A 19,767-nucleotide genomic window follows, 5' to 3' on the forward strand; every position below is an offset into this window, starting at 1 on the left:
CAAAAGAATGTGGTGTGAAACTGTCAGAGGAAAATATTATATTGAATGTTCAAACTAAACATTTGTGGTTATTTGTAAAGGTAAACTCATTATGAACATGATTTGAGAGGAGCCACAGTGTCTCAACTTTTTTTTTTTTTTTAAATTTCAGGTTAACTGGAAAAATTCACTGAATTGTACGTGTAAAAACATTTTCCAGACTTTCCTTTCCTCAACAGTGGCTCACTAGTGACTCAGACTTGTGCCAGGTTCACTGCACTGAGCACTCTCCTCTGGACGTCACTTACTGTTGATGACAGCTGTTTAGCGCTAATTCAAAGAACTGAATTGTCTGTTCGCTCATCAGACTGTGATCCGCTCTCTTCCCTGCCGGTTCGCTCAGTTTCTCTGCAGTGACCTTGTCTGCTGTGCGTTGGCTGAGATGATCCCTCGCCCTCTCTCGGCTTTGTGCGGAGACAATGAATTTGAATTACCATCGCAACATTTGAACGAGCTGTTTAAATAGCCCCCGGTGTGTGAAGAGAGCAGAGACGCACAGTGCAGGATGAATCATATAGAAGCCTTTTCATTCGTTTCTGTGTAAAAGGTGCAATAGCTTCGCTTAAGTTGAAATGTACCTTCATTTTAAACAGCAGAACGAGGACGCGGCAGACTGGGAATAGATGGTTGACATGTTTTATTCAATGCAGAATGCACCACAAAATACGAACACACCGTAACAAGTCAACGGCAGGAAATAATTTACAAGGAACAAAGACCGAACAACACCCTGTTGCACATCCTCCTTCTCAAAGAGCTGTTTCCTCCACACTGTTCCTGTTCTCAGGCCACGATTATCACATTCATTAGATGAAGGCTCTCAGGTGAAGGCGAGACACAAAGATTTACCCTGACGAGCTCAGAAGCTGTCACAGTATTTGTGTTGAAAGTAAAGTGCCCTCTTCAATTTGTCTCTGCTTACAGTGACTGAAACAGGATATATTTAAATCAGATTGGAAATGTTGTGGAGGAAATTGTTTTCTCAGTTCCAAAAAACAAACCAAAACAAGATTTTGTGTCACTTTCTCTGTTTACATGAAAGTAGAATTAGAAAATACAGGTGAACTCTAAATTTTACGCCATTTAAAACAAGCTCGACCGACCACATGTAAACCCCTAACGTTTATCACAAATATTATACACTTCACAGTTTTGTTCGGACACACACGAAAAAGACATTTCTTGCTAACAGTACAGAGGCATGGCTACGATGTGAAAGGCAGCAGAGACGGAGTCCTGTTTCACTACATGTTGCAGTTAAAGGCAGCGGGAACTTGAGCTCTTTTCAACCACGATGATTTGAATGCATCTCTAACCGCCTATTAGCTCTGATGATTCATCACCGTGTGTTCTACAACTCTGGCATTAACGCTTCGGTCCATATCAAGAGGAAATCACATCCATCACGCTCAAACCTGAACGTTAAAGTCCATTAATCAGGTTGTGGCAGTGTCCTGTGGTTCACATTCATTTATGATTTGACTCATTTCACTGGCTGGCAGATTGATTAGCCGATGAGCTGGAGGTGACTCTTAAGAAGTGTGTGTCTGACTTTACAGGAACAGTTCAGTTCTGTAGCCTGAATTCTGGTTTCAGCATTCTCCTGAACAACTGAAGTAGTAGTAGACTTGTTTAAATGGTGTGATGTGTAAGAGCTGTATCATCTTTTAATTTTGTACCCATAACAAAGAGGGAGCAGCATATCACCAGTATAACCGCTAACTGTAGCTGCTGCAAGCACAGTTAGCCGTGCAGCTAGCGGTTTCAGAGTGGGACCAGCTAGTGTTTGCACCACAAACACAGGCGCTTTGGACCTGCTTGACATGCCTCAGTAGCTCTGCAACACAATACAAAGACATAATGTCAGAACTGCTTTTTATTCAGATTCATAATTTAAGTAAATGTTTTTGGAGCTTTTCAAATCAAACCGGAACTAGCTCTACCAATACATTTTACCTTTTAATTTTCCAAGTTTTTAAAAAAGTTTTTATAACAAGTCTTCATCTTCCTCAGTTTCTTAGGAGAATGCTTCAGCGCAATTTTCCTGCGAAGCTCCAAATACGTTTTGTGCACCAAGAAACTTCACCCAACTCCCCATCGGCACCGGAGTGGGAAGATAAAGACAACACATTCATGTTTAGGTGAGCTGTTCCTTTAAGTCTTGTGCGTTTCACATTCTAACAGCTGACTTCATAAACGCCCGTCTCTGGCTTGTTGGTTATCTCTGGACATGAACTGCATGCAGGGCAGGCTGGGAGATCCGGGCAGGTCGGGCATGTGGGGCATCTTGGTCGTTTGAAGCTAAACAGCAGAGCGCCGCCTCCCAGCACCTGTAAACACGAACCCAACCATCCGAAGTAGAGGGAGCCGGCCGGGTGCAGGCTGAGGTGAGGGAACCTGCTGTTGTTGGTCCCATGACTTGGGTCCGCCATCCCCAGTCTTCCAAGGTTGTGGGTGTACACACTTAGTGCAGTCAAGCTCAGCAGCCCGGATATCACCACCAGGAGTCCACCTGTAGCTGTCACACCTCTCAGAGGTATATCCGTCCAACAGCGGACCCCGATGCACGCCAGAACGATGCCGATGCCGCACAGGAACAGAGAGGTCAGAATCAAACCTTGCGCCAGGCGAACCCTCGGGTCTCTCTGGTACGGACCTGCCACGGGCCAGCACTGCTTCAGCTCTGAGTGCTCCACCTGCAGGCAGCTCTCCCAGAGTCCATCCGAGCGCAGCAGGAGCAGAGCCTCCACTGACCCCTGACCTTTCCCGCCAGATCGAAGAAGTGACCCCGGCCCCGACATGCCCAGGTGGGCCCGTCCCTCTCTCCACTGAGGGGTGATAGCGGCGGTGAAGACCAGGACCAGTCCCAAGGGTGCGAAGACGATCCCCATCACCATGGAGGCTGGAGTGTGCATCTTAAGTGGCGCAAGAACCTGATTCTTTCTCAGCTCTCAAGACATGTAACGGTTTAGTTTTCTGCAAAAGTGAAACATACCAGCTGCACGGTACCTGTCCCCAATGAGAGTCTTTTTCCAAAAGAAAGCACAATGGTGGCTGCTGCTGCTCCTCTGGGCAGGGATGATGCTTGTTTTTCTATCATATGTCGGTGTAGTGGGACCCCTCAGGAGCAGAGTGGATATATTCTGAAAGGATCCGGACGTGTAATTCAGTTGTCAGCAAAGGGTAAAGAAAGTCAGTGCAATGATCCGAGCAATCAAAGTTCAATGGCTCAATAAACACAAGATAATGCATTACCTCTCCGCCGTAACTCTTCTCTCTTCCACCTGCAGACGCTTTATGACTGCCTGAGTGGAGGAAACAGCTTCAGTTAGAGAGCAGTGGCTTTGGTGTATGTCAGGTGGAGGTGATGGAGAGAGAGAGAGAGAGAGAGAGAGAGAGAGAGAGAGATGGAGGTAAAGATATGGGAGACAACAGAGGTGCGAAGGGGAGACAAGAGCCCCAGCAGCTGTGCAGAGCAGAAGGAGGGTCTGGCTTCACTGCTCCAGCGCTGGACAGGCGAAGACTGAACGGTCGATGCCTCTCTCTGTTGCTAGGATACAATAACTTGGCCAGTCTCAGTGTGTCAGGGTGTGTGCTTGGGTTTGTGTGTGTGTGTGTGTGTGTGTGTGTGTGTGTGTGTGTGTGTGTGTGTGTGTGTGTGTGTGTGTGTGTGTGTGTGTGTGTGGCTTTATTTATCACAAGACCTAGTTCGACTCCTCTTTATACAAGTCCTGATTACCTTGGCACACCTGAGTTCGTCTGCGTCCCTTTGTTTGTGTGCGTGTGTGTGTGTTTGTGTGTGTGCATGTGCTTGTTTTGGCTGCTGTTTTCGACCGACGATTGATGGCCGGCTACAACCTTGGAAGAATTCAGTGGAGTTAGTAATTATGTCAGGCTGGCAGCGTCTAAATGCAGAGCGGGTCCATCTACAGTGTCTCGGCACCCGCGGAGGAGGGGAGAAAGAGTGCCCTCTGGGACGGAGACAAGACAACTTGAAGACGTGTGTGACTCATGCACACAAACAACAGGCAGCCACAGTCAGTGTCGGCTACATCTCTGTTACACAAACACACACAGGCCTGGTGATGATGTGACAACCTCCTTAATGTGGGAAAATCCACCGTGCTCCATTTTCTCACAGATGTTATGACTGTTATGACAGTCGTGTACACACTTCTCGGCACAATTTCTTTTTTCTAAACTCAACTTTTATTTTGAAAATAAAATGGCTAAAATGCTAATGTCATTTCTCTTTGGCCAAAAATGTGGCCATCGAGAAATGGTTTCACCTACTTCTTCTTCTTCTTGGACTTATGTATAATGGCACTTATTAACGTGCTCTGTTCTTTTCAAATAAATCAAAAAATTCTGGACGTTCTAAACATTTGACTGTGCTGTATTTGGTCACTGAGAGCTGAATACAAGACTCAGTCTGATCCTTTCAAACATATTGGCCACATATTGGAAAGACATACAACTAACAAATCTATTTTGGCAACAGAAGCAGCTCAATCTACAAGATTATTGTAGGAAAAACTTAGTTTTTCTCATAACAAAAGAGTGTCAGGTGACATAAAATGGCCTCAGTTTGAAGAACCATCTCTTAGATCAGAGGCTCTTTCCATCTCTTTTTAGTATTATTTTTTCTTGTCATATTCAACTGTCCTTTGGGTGCCGTGACGCACAAATTTCCATGTTTACAGGACTAATAGAGGAATCTCTGATTCTGATTCTGGTACCATGGCCCCTGGTCCTGTAATGATCTGCAGGCCAAGCTTAAAATTGAGACCCCTGTATCTTTAAATCTATTTAAATGCATGATAAAGAAGTGGTCACTGTCTGCTGCAGCTGCTTCATACATGCCTAAATATTGATGCATTGTCTATTATAAAATGTATTTTTGCACTAATTGTACTTAATTAAATAATTTCACCTCTGGAAATGTCACCAGAGGGTTGTTGACATTTACTTTGAGAGGACGGAGCAATTGCCTCTATAAGGGTAGTTGGAAATATGATTTTGAAAGGATCAAATACAATCAATCAGCAGCTGTCAGTCTAAGAAAGGCCAGAGAGGTTTACTGGAAAATACCGGAATGAATATGAATGAAATATACCAGACAAGGCTTTAGTTTCAAGGATCAAATGTATGATAAATTGGAGATCCAAGTAAGTGGTGAGCGTTTTCATAAATGCATACCTGTCGTCAAGTGTCTCCGGTGATTTAAATTATCTGCCAACATTGTCATCAGCAATATGACAGTGTTTCCTGCTGCGGCCAGAATGTTTTGACTTTGATGACATGCAAAGAGAAAGAAAGCTGCAGGACTGAAGGTGCTTAGGTAGCCTATGTAGTGGAACACGCGTATTACTTGTTCCTGTTGGGCAATAATCACAGCCAAACATGCACCTGTCACATCCCTTTATGAGTGTCTGCTACCTCAGTGATTGAAATGCAGTGATCTCCAGATGCTTGTTTTGTTTTGATGTGGGGACGCCAAGAGGAGGAGCATCTGCAGAGAGGCACAGCCATTGAAGAGGCTGATCATGAATTGAAAAAATGATGAACATACTGTAGGTTATTAATATCGATAAAAACACACACACACACACACAGAGTCACTTACCATTCTGGAGGGGTGGCGGGTATCTCACTGCGGATCGCTGCCTCCCAGCTCTCATCTGAATGGTGGCAACATGTTTCACTCTCTGGCAGCAGATGGTGCAACCACCCGTTCATTCTTCCTGCTCACTTATCCCTCTCGTCTGTCCTCGCTGCAGCAGCAGCAGCAGCAGCAGCTCCCCACCTGTTTCTCCCTCTAAATTTTTCCCACGTCTTCACGTCTCAGTCTGTCCTTGTGTCTGTCCCCTTCTCTGTTGTCTGGCCGCCTCGGTGCCTCCCCTCTGTGTTAGTGTGTGCTTCTCTCTTTGACTTGCTGAAGGATGTCTGTGTTATGTCGAGGACGGAGTGCCTCCCTGCTTTTCTCTGTCAGTGTCACCAAATAGGGGAAGGCAGTGAGCTTTTCTGTATGTGCCAAATACATGTGTGCTTACTATTTGAGAGCGCAAGGAGGGAAAAACAGTGTGATTTGTCTTTGTCCTTTAACCGGTGATGGAATGTAACTGAGTACATTTATTCTAGTGCTGCACTTAAGAAGACGTTTGAGGTACTTATACTACTTCTCAGGGATAAATATTGTACTTTTTACTCCACTACATTTGTCCGACAGCTGCGGTTATCACTGGACAGCGATGCTGCCAACATATGATGATCTCATACAATATGATGCATTGCTGTACATTAAATCAGCCAGCAGTATATAAACTAGTACAAATTAGCTCAACATCTGAGGCAGTATAAATCGAATTTAACATGAGTGCAGTGGTGAAATAATCCAGACAAATCAGATGTAACAGCTACGTTTGACACTTTTAGTACATATTTGCCCATGATTCTTGCTTTTACTTATGACCTATTATGCTTTTTCATTTTCAAATTAAAGATTTGTCCATCTTTGCCTTTAACACACACACACACACACACACACACACACACAGTTCCGTAAGTACCAGAACTACCGACAATTAGTCCAAAGCTCTCTCATGCAGATGTGATTCATACTTTTGTTCGAGCTGCACAGAGAGAAGATTGTACCCCCCCGTACGTACTTCATATCAAAGGACTAATTGTGACCACACACACTCAAATGAAGGACGCTTATCTTTTGTTTGTCCCAGTGATAATTGATACTGACAGAGCTGTGAATGAGACTACCTCTTCAATCTGTAGGTGCGGAAATAAAAGAAAGAAAGAAAAAAAAAAAACCAAAGAGACAGAACATATATGCATTTTCTTTCTTTATTTTTTTTTTTTTACAAAAAGAGGCAAGATATGCTAATACAAACCAGAATTGCCATGGTATAATAATGAAATATAACAGGGATACATGTTTGCTTTGAAATGATGCGTATTGATATAAGAGAAAAGAATCCTACAACTTTTCAAAAACACACACACACATACACACGCATACTATGGCTTTAGGGGGTTAAATACAGTCAGGAAATGTCCACAGCTTTGGGCTAAATGACGGCCAATACTAACTCTTGTGTGGTTTTACGGGTGGAAATGTCTGACTTTTTTCCGTTGTGAACTGAACCCAGCGTTGGGCCATTTTAGTCACGAAACTAAAAAGGAACCTAAAAGAAGATACTTACGGCAATGAAAATGAGTAGGTTGTGGGTGAATGAACGCAACATTGAGTCTTATGGAAGAAATGATGTGTACATTTGAAAGCAGCAAGAATAGCAACCTCTGAAAATGCTGAAAAATAAACTGCACACACATCATGCACAGAGCTCTGTAAAAAAAAAAAAAAAAAAAATTGAAATACATAGCAATTCGTGAAAAAAAATGGGTCGCGACATGCACGTGGCTAGTTCATAAAACACTGTCATATTAAAATCTATTTACATTATATACATTTACATGCAGGCTGTTCATAATGGCCCTTAATATTAAATTCAAATAACAAAAATTATTACAGGGGGGAGTGGTATTTACAAAAAAAAAAAAAAAATAATAAAAAAAAAAAATATCGAGAAACGGTTTGACTCTTCTGAAGGTCTCTTCAGTCCGGTTCTCTTACTGGTGTCAGCAGTCCACAGCTTATATTATCAGGGATTGGGCAGTGCTTCGAGAGATGGTTAAAACCGGCAGCTGTAACTTCTTACATCCTTCAAGTGGAAGCCGGCCCTCATACTTCAACGAGAGTGACCTGGAACTGACCGCCAGCGATCTCAGACATCTCGATGAGGAAGGCCGACTGATTGGTGTAGTGTTCGATGATGTTGTCGTCCATGTTGACGAAAATCCTGCGGAAACACATGGGGGAAAAAACGTAAGGTTAACCCCCGGTGATCAGAACTGAAACTGGGCCAAATAACATTTTCGGAATAAAAATTGACTGATTAATCTTCAAAACTAGGATGCACAAATCAGCTCTTAAGAGGTGTTCTGCTTTTTCCCGCTCATGTGCGACATAAGCGGTTCAAACGCAAAGTGTATCTCTCGCATCAGGAGGGGCAGTAAATCAGGTCATTCTCGTCCTCTTCCTCCGTGACGCCGACACTAGCCTTTAAGTCTTTTTAATGACTGAACTAACCACCATGCTCATGCATTCTGCCTGCAGGGACAGGGCTGATTGAAGACAAGCGCCAGAGAGGAGGGAGGGAACTGCGGGGAGAATGCAACCCAACCTGTTAGCTTAGCTGCTCCCCCTGAGGTGACGGCTGCAGGCAAGCAGCAGAAAAAAAAACACCCAAAGGTGATCGCGAGACTCTGTAAAGAGGTCTTAATAACACCTGCCATCATATCTTCTCCAAAAGCTACTCAGATTATAATGAGTTTGACTGTGTGAGATACAGTCGATGCATAATGTGATCTTTGTGTATCATCAAGGAAGGACTCTACAACTCGCGTACAACCTTTATTTCCTTGCATGTCTTTGAGGAAATGAAACACTGATTCTTCTCTAAAAAAAGGCAGGGTACCTTCTACGAACTCAGCTGACCTGACCTAATGTTTCGCTGATAGAAACGTAACCTCGGATGGCTCAAACAAAGATGCCAAACCTGCTGGACAACCTTCAACCCGTTAGCCTTTATCAAACCAGATATCTTTTCCGCTACGGAAAAAAACTCCCCGGTGTTCCGATGCGATGTGGTTATGAAACATCGAGTGCACAACAATGGGGCGCATGACGCATTGGTAAGGACTTTCGAAATCTTTTCATCCTCGCTCAGTCACCTGTCTTACTTCTGGAGGAGCTGCAATTAACACATTCCAGCAGACAGAGCCAACTTACCTACCTACCCAGTCTGTCAACATGAGTTTCCTTAAAGATAAAAAAAACAAAAAAAAAAAAAACACAAGCTAAGCCCTGAATTTATGTGCATATTATGGTATTATGCATCAAATGAACTCTGTCGATCCAACCAAGTTGGTTTTTATAGTAGCAGTACACTGGTCATACCAGAAGGACATAAAAAAAGAGACTTACCCTCTCTTGCATTTTTTGTAGATTTTCCCGATGGTGTCTTTTTGCATGCCGTACTTTTCTGAAACCTGAGGGAGGAGAGGCGTACGAGACGGCGGTTAGCGCACTGAAAGAAAGGCGATATGCTTGAGAGATAAGACACAGTGGAGTTAACGCTGTGCGAGCGTGGATACGTGCGAGATCCCATGTCTGAAATCAGGTCAGATAGCCGAGTGTGTTACTTACGGCTTCTCGTAGGCCTGACACAGTCGGCGTGCTGAGCATGAGCGCGTCAAACACCTCTTCAGCAGCAGTCCTCACGTAAAGCAGAACTATTGGAAGGCGAGAAAATAATAAAATGTCAGGCATAAAAGTTACAGAGCTCATCGGATCATCGGACGTTTTATCGGCAGGGTTAGGGTTGGGTTGTACCTCTTTGCGGGTCTTCTTTGCGGGCTTGCTTGCAGGGTGGAGAGCCGCTCTGGTCTCTGTCTTGAAAGGATCTCTTCATACAACTCCTAAGAAAACAAAAAAACAAATTCACATTAGCATAAAGCAGCCTATATTCAATTATTCAGAGAAAAAAAATAATCGTGATGGCTTTAAATGTCGTGTTTATAATCTAAGCTTACCTATCGCTCTCGTCCATGGGAGTGACCTGGAGGGAGAAAAGAGAGAAACCTGATTAGACACAACTCCATTGCTCGCTGTCCCCCCTTCCCATCATCGCCTTTCTGCGCAGAGCCTTCAAGAATGAATGTTATCATCGCTTTGAGACTGCGTTTCCCATAACCTCTAACAAGAACCATGTCAGCGTGGACGCTGATGGCCAGACGCTGATAGGCTTTATCGTGCCAGCCAATCGCAGATGTTTTTTTTTTTTTTTAGCAGGCCGTGAGGCGTTGTATCATTAAGTCATTCTGCAATATAGATGTCGTGGAAGCTGTGGGGAAGCTTTTCCTCTCATACACGTCAACCTAGACTCTGCGGTGTGGGAAAGCCTGCCTGTCTGAACAGCACTCTCGCTCGCACTGTTTTTGCAAGTGTGTGCGAGCAAAGGAAGAAGATGAGGGTGCCACATCTGTTGCGCCAGGTGTGTGTGTGTGTGTTTTCTCGTGATCCCCCATAGCTTAATCCGCAGTGGCTTGTACCTGTGCCTGGTTTCGACTCAAAATTAGCTCATCTGATCTTTCGCCTCAATTTTCGCTGACACCATATCCCCCGCCCCCCCTCCCCTCCATCCCACTACATACTTTCCCACAGTTGCTTTTTTTCCCTCCCCTGCCTGTGTCGTGCCTGCGGGGACTCAGGGGTCGGGAAGATGATTCACTCAACACAAGAGGCGAGGAACGAAATCGAATTAAAAGAGGGGCTTACAATGCGCTGCAAGCTGGAGAAGTGCGTTTCTGGGATGAAGAGAACTGGCTGGGTGCCGTGGTCGTCCAGGGTCTGGAAGAAGGTGCAGTCGCTGCCCACGGAGCTGCTCACCAGGGACTTGTTGGCTGGAAACAAAAAGCAGGAATGTCAGAGTACGCTCTTTGGAGACTGTGACGCCGTCCTCACAGAGAGGATGAAAATCTTCAAGGCGACACTCACCTCCAGCATCATTCTTTCCCCTCCTTTTGCTTCTCTTCCTCTCCTCATCGCGCATCTTCCTCTCTGCACCCTGAGGACACAAGATCGCGGGGTTACGGTCACGATTTCGAACTCCACAAGCATCAGATCTTTTATTGTTTCTGTGAGGGAACGAGGGGAGACGTACCTTGTCGCAGAAAATCTTGACCTGGCACGCAGCTCTGTGTATGAGCTGGTTGGTTCCCGAGCTGAAGTCGTAAGTGTCGATCTGGATGTTGAGAGGCAGGCCTTTCACTCCCTTTTGAGAGGAGAAGTCAGTGCTCAGGGAGTTGATGCCAATGTACACCTGTAGAGGAGCAACAGCAGGGATTTTAAAATTAATTTTGCAGGCATCATGTTTTTGTACACGTGTAGAGATATTATGGGGTCTGAGAAGTTGGAGGCACTCATGCCATGATTGCACCGTTTGACCCTAAAAGTTGTGGAAAAAGAGTCTGTCTTCCTTCTCTTTTAACCTCTCTATCCTCACATTTTCTGATCACAGTCTCCCTTCTTCCTGCTTCTCTCCACCTGCAGCAGGTTTGGCGGCCCCACCTCGGCGCCTCCGGGCCACAGAGCGCCTTGAATAAGCCGCCGTGAATCTCTCGCCTGCTCTGGTGACAGGAGCCTCGGGGCCAAACACATTTCTGGGATTCCTCCCTCCTCAGCCACTCCCTCTCCCTCTTCACCCACCCTTCTCTACCTCTCCCCTCTTTTCTTCTAAATCCTCCACCTGTTCTCGTCCTTCCCTCTTCTGAGAGGCGGGCCTCACAGAGACACGTTACATAAAAATATGATTCTCGTTTTATAAGAACACACGTTTACCTTGGCCTCTTCGTTGGGGTTCCACACAAAGGAGAGCGCATTGAAGGCCACTTCCTCGATGTCACTGATGCCACTGAACACTTCTTTGTAGTCAGCTGTGAAAGGACGGAGGGAAACATTTGTAATCTTCTTGCTGAATGAAATGAAATCCTTCACCATTATTCCTCTGCTGTGGGGTGCAGGTGCACAGGAACCACGCATGTGTACTTTTCATTTGTGAAGAACATACCGATGTCAATGACCCTCTGCTTGATGGTTGGCTGGCGTGCATGCCAGTGATTCCAGAAGCGAAGCTGCATTTCTGGGGTCTTGTCATTCTCAAACACGGCCATCACCACGGTCTGGAGTGGAGGAGAAGGCACAAGAGGAAGAAAAGCAGAGGTTTAGGGACGTTTTTTTTCAGGACGAATGCTGCTAACAGCCATCAGGTTTCATTTATCACTCCAAATCCAACTTGTCACCAGTTATTTGCAGTGAGCGGGTGTGTGTTTGCGTGTGTTCTTCCCCCGATTTACTTGACAAAGAGAAGGGCTGTCATATACGTTTTAAAACCACACCACGCCACACACCCTCCTGATCCTTTCCTCTTTTTTCTCTCTCGTGTATGATGAGACAAACGGAGCTGAGCTGCACTCTGGCCTCATTAAACCACCGCAGGAATAAGTTATGCAGGGCAGGACCCTGTCATTTTAATGGCAGCGGCCCAGTGTGCAGGGTGTCAGCGGGGAATTAGTCACCAAGGAGCTGGCTCCAAGGGAGGGACAGATATTTGGGAAGGGTTGGCTTGGTGGCACGAAAGGAATTTATGTAATCATGAACCCGTGAAGAAAGCCTGAAAGCAAGGATGGTGTTTGGAACAACAGTCATAATTTCTTTATGCAACCACACACACACACACATCAAAAACAAAACAAGAACTATCATGCTGATGTCTATCATGACTCACCTTGACTTTGGTGGCATTAATACAGGCGTTGCTGTCCACTCCATGGAGAGTGATGGGGTAAAACTGGCCCTTGTTCAGGTAGACCATGGGCAGCTCATTGGACTTGTAAGGAGAAGCCATGGGAGCTCCCAGGGAGAACTGGAACTCGTTCCTGAGTCTCTCTGGCGGGGAGCTGGTGTAGGAGCCAGAGTAGACCGGGCTAGAGTGGTCCTCAGGGAAGGGGTCGCTGTAGGGGAGAGTCTGAAAGGAAAGACACAAATGGACATTTGTCAATAAAGGAAGATGTGAAGGACGGAGATGTAAAATAGAAGAGGAGCCGGGGCTCAGCTTTCAGGTACACCAACCTCTGGGTTGGGATCAGGGAATGTGCCGGGCTCTGGCCATTTCTGCAGCAGGGAGTCAAAGATGATGTTGAGCTCCTGCTTGTCATACGTGTCGGCTACGACGCTGGTAAGGGTGGCGTAGGTGTCGGAGGTGGTGGGGACAGAGATTGGCAGGGAGGTGTTGTGCTTGGATCCCAAAATGTCCTGGGGATGGTTCATGGGAACATTCTCAGAGAGGATCTTCATGACGTTGGCGGACGTCTCCAGCGATGCAAAGTCATTGGTGCTGGTTGGATTCCTTGAGGAGAAGAGAGGAAGTGGCTGATTAATTACAGCAGGAAAGCTACTTCTTTCAGGTCAGCATGACACAGTACAAAGAGATCCAGGAAACAAACAAGCTTTAAGTGACTAACTGTATTGTGTCTTACAGAAGCCTGCAGACGGCCTGTGCAAACACAAAGCAAAAGCCCTTCTCGTGTCTAAGCACACACAGCTACCGCAAGGTGAACCCGCAGAAAGACACGGTTTGAGTGTGGGTGGGAACTATTTGTCTCTTAATCCAGCTTTTTTTTCTTCTGTGTTTGAGTTTCTCTGTTGAAAATGTTTGAGGGGACAAACTGCGCCCCAACAATGGCCATTTCTCACTACCAGCGAGGACAAAAAAAAAGGAAAAACAAAGGTCACTGCCTGTTGGGAAAATTTTTAAGCAAGACAGAGATGATGACAGAGAGAGGATAGATGGATGGAAGGTCTGGAGGAGTAGACAATAAATCCCTCTGACTATGTTTGACTTGAGGATTACCCACTCACCTGTTTATGACCCCTGCCTTTCTCTTTTTGTGTTCACATTCTCTCTGTCACAGTATTTAATGTCTTTAATCATGCAACCCCTCAAAATTGTTAATACAGACTGGAATTCATTTCTGACACTTTCGAGGAGTTTGCTTACCTCTCTGTTTTGCACATAATTCCAGTGCGGTTGCATGCAGAAATCTTCTGCTCTTTCTGATTCTGCAAAAATTAAAAACGAAAAAAAAAATAAATAAATAAATCAAACACCCTGTAAAATCGTCGTCAGATTGAGAAACTTAGAATTAATCCTGGAGATTTGCTGATTATCTACCTTGCACTGCTCATAAAGCATGGTTATGGCTGCCAGGTCGTCTCCTGGGTGGAGTCTGGGTTTGGAGTGGTTCTGCTCAGGTACGCTGCTCTCCAGGTAGGACCAAGGGTCCATGATGTGGTTAGTGTAACGGTTATAGTTGAAGTTCTCGCTCTGAAAGACCAGTCCCAGAGTCCTACAGGAGAGAGCAAGGAGTTGACAGTGACTGATTAGATTGGATGAAAACGTACACAAAGGGAAAAATGTGCCGTGGACCAAAAGTGAACTAAAATGTAAACTTTTTTTTTTTTACACTCCGGGTTCGACAAGAGTGAGATAAACAGCTGTACCTGAGCCTCGGGACACTGCACATACTTGCCCCAGAGCATGAAGGGTTTCGATTGCAAAACCACAGAGCTGAGTAATAACCCTTAGAAACAGCGGTGTCAAAAAGGTTTAAAAGCCAAGGGCCACCCACTAATACACCCCCCAACACACACACACACACAAAACTTCCCTGGCATCTTCAATGCTGTATAAACTCTTATTTGCACAGATCTCCAAAGAGATTACAAGAAAAAACCCACAACCGTCTGTCAATAGTGTCCGTATCACTTGTAAAAAAAAGATATAAAGCCTGGGATTCTGAGGATTGGATCTGTTTGGAGAGACTTGCAGTGACTGTGAATATCCCGCCTACTGGGATAAGCCCCCTTTGGAGTTTGTCCGTGAAAAGGCTAATGAGCAAATAGCAGCAGTTTACTGTGGTTAAACAGATAATTAAATGTGCTGACAGGAGGAGAAAGATCACGTGTTCACAACCACAGCAGAACCAAAGCTAACGGCCAAATGAAGTGACTTCTCGCAGGGATTAATGACAGAACATCGCATTCTCACACGGCGCCTGGAAAGCCATAAAATGCTGTTTTTGTGCATGGAGTTCTGTACATTTTAACTTCTATTTTGATGCAAGATTACAGCCTGTTTACTTGACATTTAGCTACCTTAAATAAATTCAAACCAAACTTATACACCTGCTCTGAGATGCACCTGTCTCCGCCTGTCATACGCAGCAGCCTCTGCAAACACCACCCATTAGTTACTCTCCAGTTCCCCCCTAAAACCAGCCGGGTGCAGACGTCTTTTTTACACAAACACAAAGGGGGGGGCTCGTGTCTAGGGTTTCCCCATTATGTAATTCAATGCATTACATGCTGTCTTTGCCCTCTGTCCCTGTCCAACACCTCAAGAGGAGATTCTCATTTCCCAGTCTCCTTTTGTGCTCCGTGGCCCCCTAGGTTAGTGACAACACAAGCCGAAACAGACCCACAGACCCAAAATGAGTGTGTGTGTAAAAACTACCCGTATCAATTTCCTCTGCAAAACACCCCTTTCTTAAAACAGGGAGATTTCACATGGGGGTCCCATTGCAAGTAGGAAGAAGGGAGGTTTCTGTCCCCAAGACTGGAATCTAATATTAACTTTTTACCGAACCACACAAATTCTAAACCAAAATGTGTGTGTCTTGTGGACAAAAGCACACTTTGGGAGGGCAAAAAATCCACAAACACAAAGCCCAAATAAACTAAAAAACAAAGTTCCCAAACTTACTCAGTCTCTTTGGTCATGTCTCCAATCCAAGTCAGCAGGAATAGTTCCTTTAATGTTCACTTCTTCTCCTGTTTGTATGTGTTTCCTTCTGTGTGTGTGTCTCAGTCAAGCAGGGGAGAGCAGTGACACACAGATGAGTCAAGTGTTGTGATTCTCTCTTGAACAGGGCCCAGATTTATTTCATTGCAGCCAAGATTCCCTCTCTTCTCCGATTGGCTGAGAGGACTGAGACAGGTGTCTGATAGGACAGGTGTAGAATCGTTAACCCTTCCCGGTCTGGAGAGAAACTAGCTCGCATGTGTATGCACACTTTGCAAGACAATCCCATGCAGGAGGGTTTCGAATCTCATTACAGTGATAAAAGGGCGAGATCGGAGGGCCAGAGGTGTGAAAGGTTTGGTAATGACCTGGAACTGGGCTTTAACATGTTAATAGTTCTTCAGTATCATTTTCCACCTCTGCCTCCAATGTCATACACAGGTTTTGGTTTCTTTATTTTCTGGGGAATTATACATGGAAGCTTGGGGGGCTTTAGTGTTGTGTTAAAGCTCCTGAGGGGAGGTGGGCTTAAGGGTATCTCATGTAAAAAATTATGTTTTAAATTGAAGTGGAGAAGGTAGGAGATTTTAAAGCTGTGTATATTTAGGATACAAACAGGAAAACAAGAAAAAATAAGAAACTATGTCTTAGATTAAGAATAGAATTCAAATGTTTGGTAAAGTTTTGCTTTTGAGTGAATACTTTAAAATTCACACAATAATGCAGCAAAACATACACACACAGAATTAAATCCCTTATTCCAGTATTAACTTTTTAATACCAGTGATTGCATTGGATTGATTACAGTGGATTGTAACTAAGTGCATTTACTCAAGTAGAAAATGTGTACTTTAGGTTTCCATTTTCTGATACTTTATACCTCCACTCAGCTACAATTAAATACTATTTTGGAGGCAAATATTGTACTTTTCACTTCACAATTTTTTTTATATATAACTTCAGTTACTAGTTACTCTGTAGAATGCATTCTGCACTGGAGCCATAGAGCATTTAATTAACTAATTAGATTACAATCAGATGAAAAAGGCTGATAATCAGTTAATTCAAAGCATACACATTTAAATAAATATATAATTGAATTTTATTTGTACTTTTGATACTTAGGGATGTTTGATTTCAGATACTTTATAACTTTCAGTCAAGTTTTATTATGGCTGACTTTCACTTTTACCAAAGTGATATTTTAAGACAGTATCAATGCTTTTGCTCAAGTGACTTTAAGGTACTTTTTACAACACTGATTAATACACAAAAAACAACAGAAAAGAGGACAAAATTGTTTTTTAAAAAAAAGAATGTTTATATGTTACATTTTAATACAAACCACCATTTAATAAGTCAAACTGTGTAAATTGAATTTACATTACTTTCTATAATGTTGGATCTTTTGATCCACAACAATGAATCAGTATGCAAAGATATCTGTAGATAAAAATAGCTTTTGAACAAAACAGTAGATGAATCCAAAAAAGATTTATCCAAATACACTACATGAGAGTTTCACCATTGCAGTTTCCTAATACTGACATCACAATAAAATAAACTTGCTCTTCCTATGGCAAACTAAATTATGCACCTGTTTCTGTCAAGGCATTCGAACTGTTTTTTAGTATTTTTTTTCATTGAATCTGATTGACGGGTAATTCAGTGATGCATTTATGACTTTTCATGAAGAGGTGGAATTTAATTTAGAACACTGGGAAGGTGGGGCGCAGACAGTTTTTAGTGTAGAGTACACTATAGGATGAAATGTTCACTTTCACATTTACTTCACGGTAAAACACACACACACGCACACACACAGACGCACACTTCCTGACAAATAAAGCTAAACTCACAACTTGTGCTACCAGGAACCGAAAACCAGTGAGGCTTGTAAAATCTTCGTGTCAGTCAGGGATATCATCTTCCACCCACACAGAGGTGTACCCTTACACAAACACACACACACACACAGAGTGATGTGATTGAGTATAATTACATGTGGCTGTGTATCTCTTCATACGTGTGTGTGTGTGTGTGTGTGTGTGTGTGTGTGTGTGTGTGTGTGTGTGTGTGTGTGTGTGTGTGTGTGTGTGTGTGTGTGTGTGTGAGCACCTCTTGCGGCTGACACCTGAGGGAATCTGGCGTGGTAACACACAAGGGTGCGTGCTGTGCAGCTTGCCCACACACTCACACACACACCCTTGTACAATAACACACACACACACACACACACACACACACACACACACACACACACACACACACACACACACACACACACACATGTACACAGAGGCCCAAGGGTGAGTTGGCACAGAGTCAGCAGAGAAAGAGAAAGAAGGAAGACTTTTCTGTGTATGGCACACCTTCAATATGCGTTGCACATTAATTAAAGTTAATTAAAGAAGTTCCAGTAGACGCTCCATCCTAGCTTAATTTCACCCTCTATTACAAATGTGATTAGACGGAAAACTTACGATAGTTTGTACATTCGTGTTAAACCAAACATCTCATTCAGACACAAACCACTAGAATCAATAGTTGTAAAAGAGGCAAAAGTGAACGGAGGATGGAAGGATCACTTTCGTCGGATCGTTCAGGGTGTGAACACTCTCTCTATCGTCTGTGGTTTCTTTCTCTCTCTCACACTGGTTCTTTCTTATATTTTCTCTATCTGTCCCTCATTAGTGCTGCGAAATCAACACATGAAAGTGTCAAAACTCTTGTATTCCCTGTTTCTCTCACTTTGCACTTCAAGTACAGGAGAATCCAATAAGGCCCTGACACACATATCCAAACAACAGCAGCCTCTGAAACGGATCGATGCTTCAACAAAAGAAACTTTCATGAATTAAAAAATCAGCTCCTATAGAATTGATCAGATTAGATAAGATGGACTTTATTTATCCTTCAATGGGGAATTTCACATGTTACAACAGCTCAAGAGGCAACAAGTACAGGGAAAAAAAGTCAGACAAATACGCATGAAGTTAAATAGAAAATAAATTGACAAAAAAGAGATTTACAAAAACAAAGTGACTGGAAAGTGATTGCTCAGGTGGTGCTTGAATTTAACAGTCTGACGGCTGTGATGATTAATGATCTGAATGATCTGTGATCTACCAAATGTGCCTGTATAATACAATATGAAAATATATACTTTTTTTGCAGTGGGACTCACAATGTTTTAGGGGCAGAGGCAGAAAAAATAAAAAGAACTATTTTAACATAGATAACATGCAAAACATCAAACAAACAAAAATATAATTTATCAATTGATTAATTAAATAAATATTGAATGAGAATTTATTTGGGCTTTTATGAAGAATGTATGGTTTTCCTTATAATTGGTACCAAGAGACTTGCTTGTTTACAGGAAACTTGTAAGAAAATTATCTGAAAGTTATGAAGTTACTTAACAATACAGCTTGCAAAACACACAAACACACATTTAAATTAACAATAAATAATCACATACAACAATTCTCAAAATGAGATTGTATGACATTTTTTGTGTGTGTATTTTTACCAACCCAAGATACAGAATCTAACGATACGTGTGCAGGAATATGAGAGAGGTGAGCTAACAGCAGCAGAAGACTGGTGTCTGTTGGGCATCTGTAAAATGTAAAGTTAAATGCAAACCTAAAATCACCCTGAGAAACAAAACTTAACACTTGCCTGTCTAAAGTTCTGTCAAACTTATCTTAACTCTCTTTCCTGTGTTGAAATTTCATGTTTCTTGTAAAAGTGTGAACGGCCCCCGTGGAGACCTGTGGCTCAGTCCTTCAGGGTGGGAACGACTGAGCAAACGGAAGACGGATGGATGTCACAAGACGTTCAAACGACTTCCTTTCATGCCTTGAAACTCACCCACGGAGTAAGATACCAAGACCTGAAGTGTCCTGGTGCTTTGGTCTGTTGAATGTGTGCCTGTTTTGTGTGTGTGTGTGTGTGTGTGTGTGTGTGTGTGTGTGTGTGTGTGTGTGTGTGTGTGTGTGTGTGTGTGTGTGTGTGTGTTCGTGTGAGCATGCAGCCATGCATGGTGGCACACAAACAGATATCAGTTCAGGCTCTCCGCAAGACTGCTGCTGAGAAAGGGGCTCTCTCATCACCCTTCTCCTCCCACCATGTCCCACTTTTTCACTTTTTCCTGTCTTCCACTTGCTCCTCCTTTCACCTTCTTTGCCCTGCTGCCGCTCTCGCTTACAACTGAACCACCAAA

General features: G+C 43.6%; 2 protein-coding genes across 3 annotated transcripts; both read right to left on the bottom strand.

Moving 5' to 3' along the window:
* Positions 1–667: 667 nt before the first annotated feature.
* On the bottom strand, positions 668–6,014 carry si:dkey-221l4.11 (claudin-23). 2 transcript variants are annotated; one of them, XM_037071761.1, is made up of 4 exons: positions 5,666–6,014; positions 5,479–5,551; positions 3,295–3,344; positions 668–3,182 (listed from the first exon to the last, which is right to left on the bottom strand). In XM_037071761.1, exon 4 carries the CDS (start codon positions 2,952–2,954, stop codon positions 2,217–2,219), a length of 738 nt encoding a protein of 245 aa, XP_036927656.1. In that variant the 5' UTR covers positions 2,955–3,182; positions 3,295–3,344; positions 5,479–5,551; positions 5,666–6,014; the 3' UTR covers positions 668–2,216. The 2 variants fall into 2 exon arrangements, with proteins under 2 accessions (XP_036927656.1, XP_036927655.1); XM_037071760.1 differs by lacking the exon at positions 5,479–5,551.
* Positions 6,015–6,879: 865 nt separating this feature from the next.
* Positions 6,880–15,635, bottom strand: grhl3 (grainyhead-like transcription factor 3). Its single transcript, XM_037125136.1, has 15 exons — positions 15,498–15,635; positions 13,908–14,082; positions 13,734–13,795; positions 12,806–13,082; positions 12,462–12,701; positions 11,745–11,856; positions 11,516–11,610; positions 10,839–10,997; positions 10,673–10,742; positions 10,454–10,578; positions 9,709–9,734; positions 9,509–9,594; positions 9,323–9,408; positions 9,101–9,165; positions 6,880–7,913 (listed from the first exon to the last, which is right to left on the bottom strand). The coding sequence occupies exons 1-15, from the start codon at positions 15,512–15,514 to the stop codon at positions 7,796–7,798; spliced, it is 1,713 nt and encodes a 570-aa protein (XP_036981031.1). The 5' UTR covers positions 15,515–15,635; the 3' UTR covers positions 6,880–7,795.
* Positions 15,636–19,767: the final 4,132 nt, after the last annotated feature.

The sequence above is a fragment of the Acanthopagrus latus genome, chromosome 16, assembly GCF_904848185.1.
Source record: "Acanthopagrus latus isolate v.2019 chromosome 16, fAcaLat1.1, whole genome shotgun sequence".
In the NCBI taxonomy this organism is placed as follows: Eukaryota; Metazoa; Chordata; class Actinopteri; order Spariformes; family Sparidae; genus Acanthopagrus; species Acanthopagrus latus.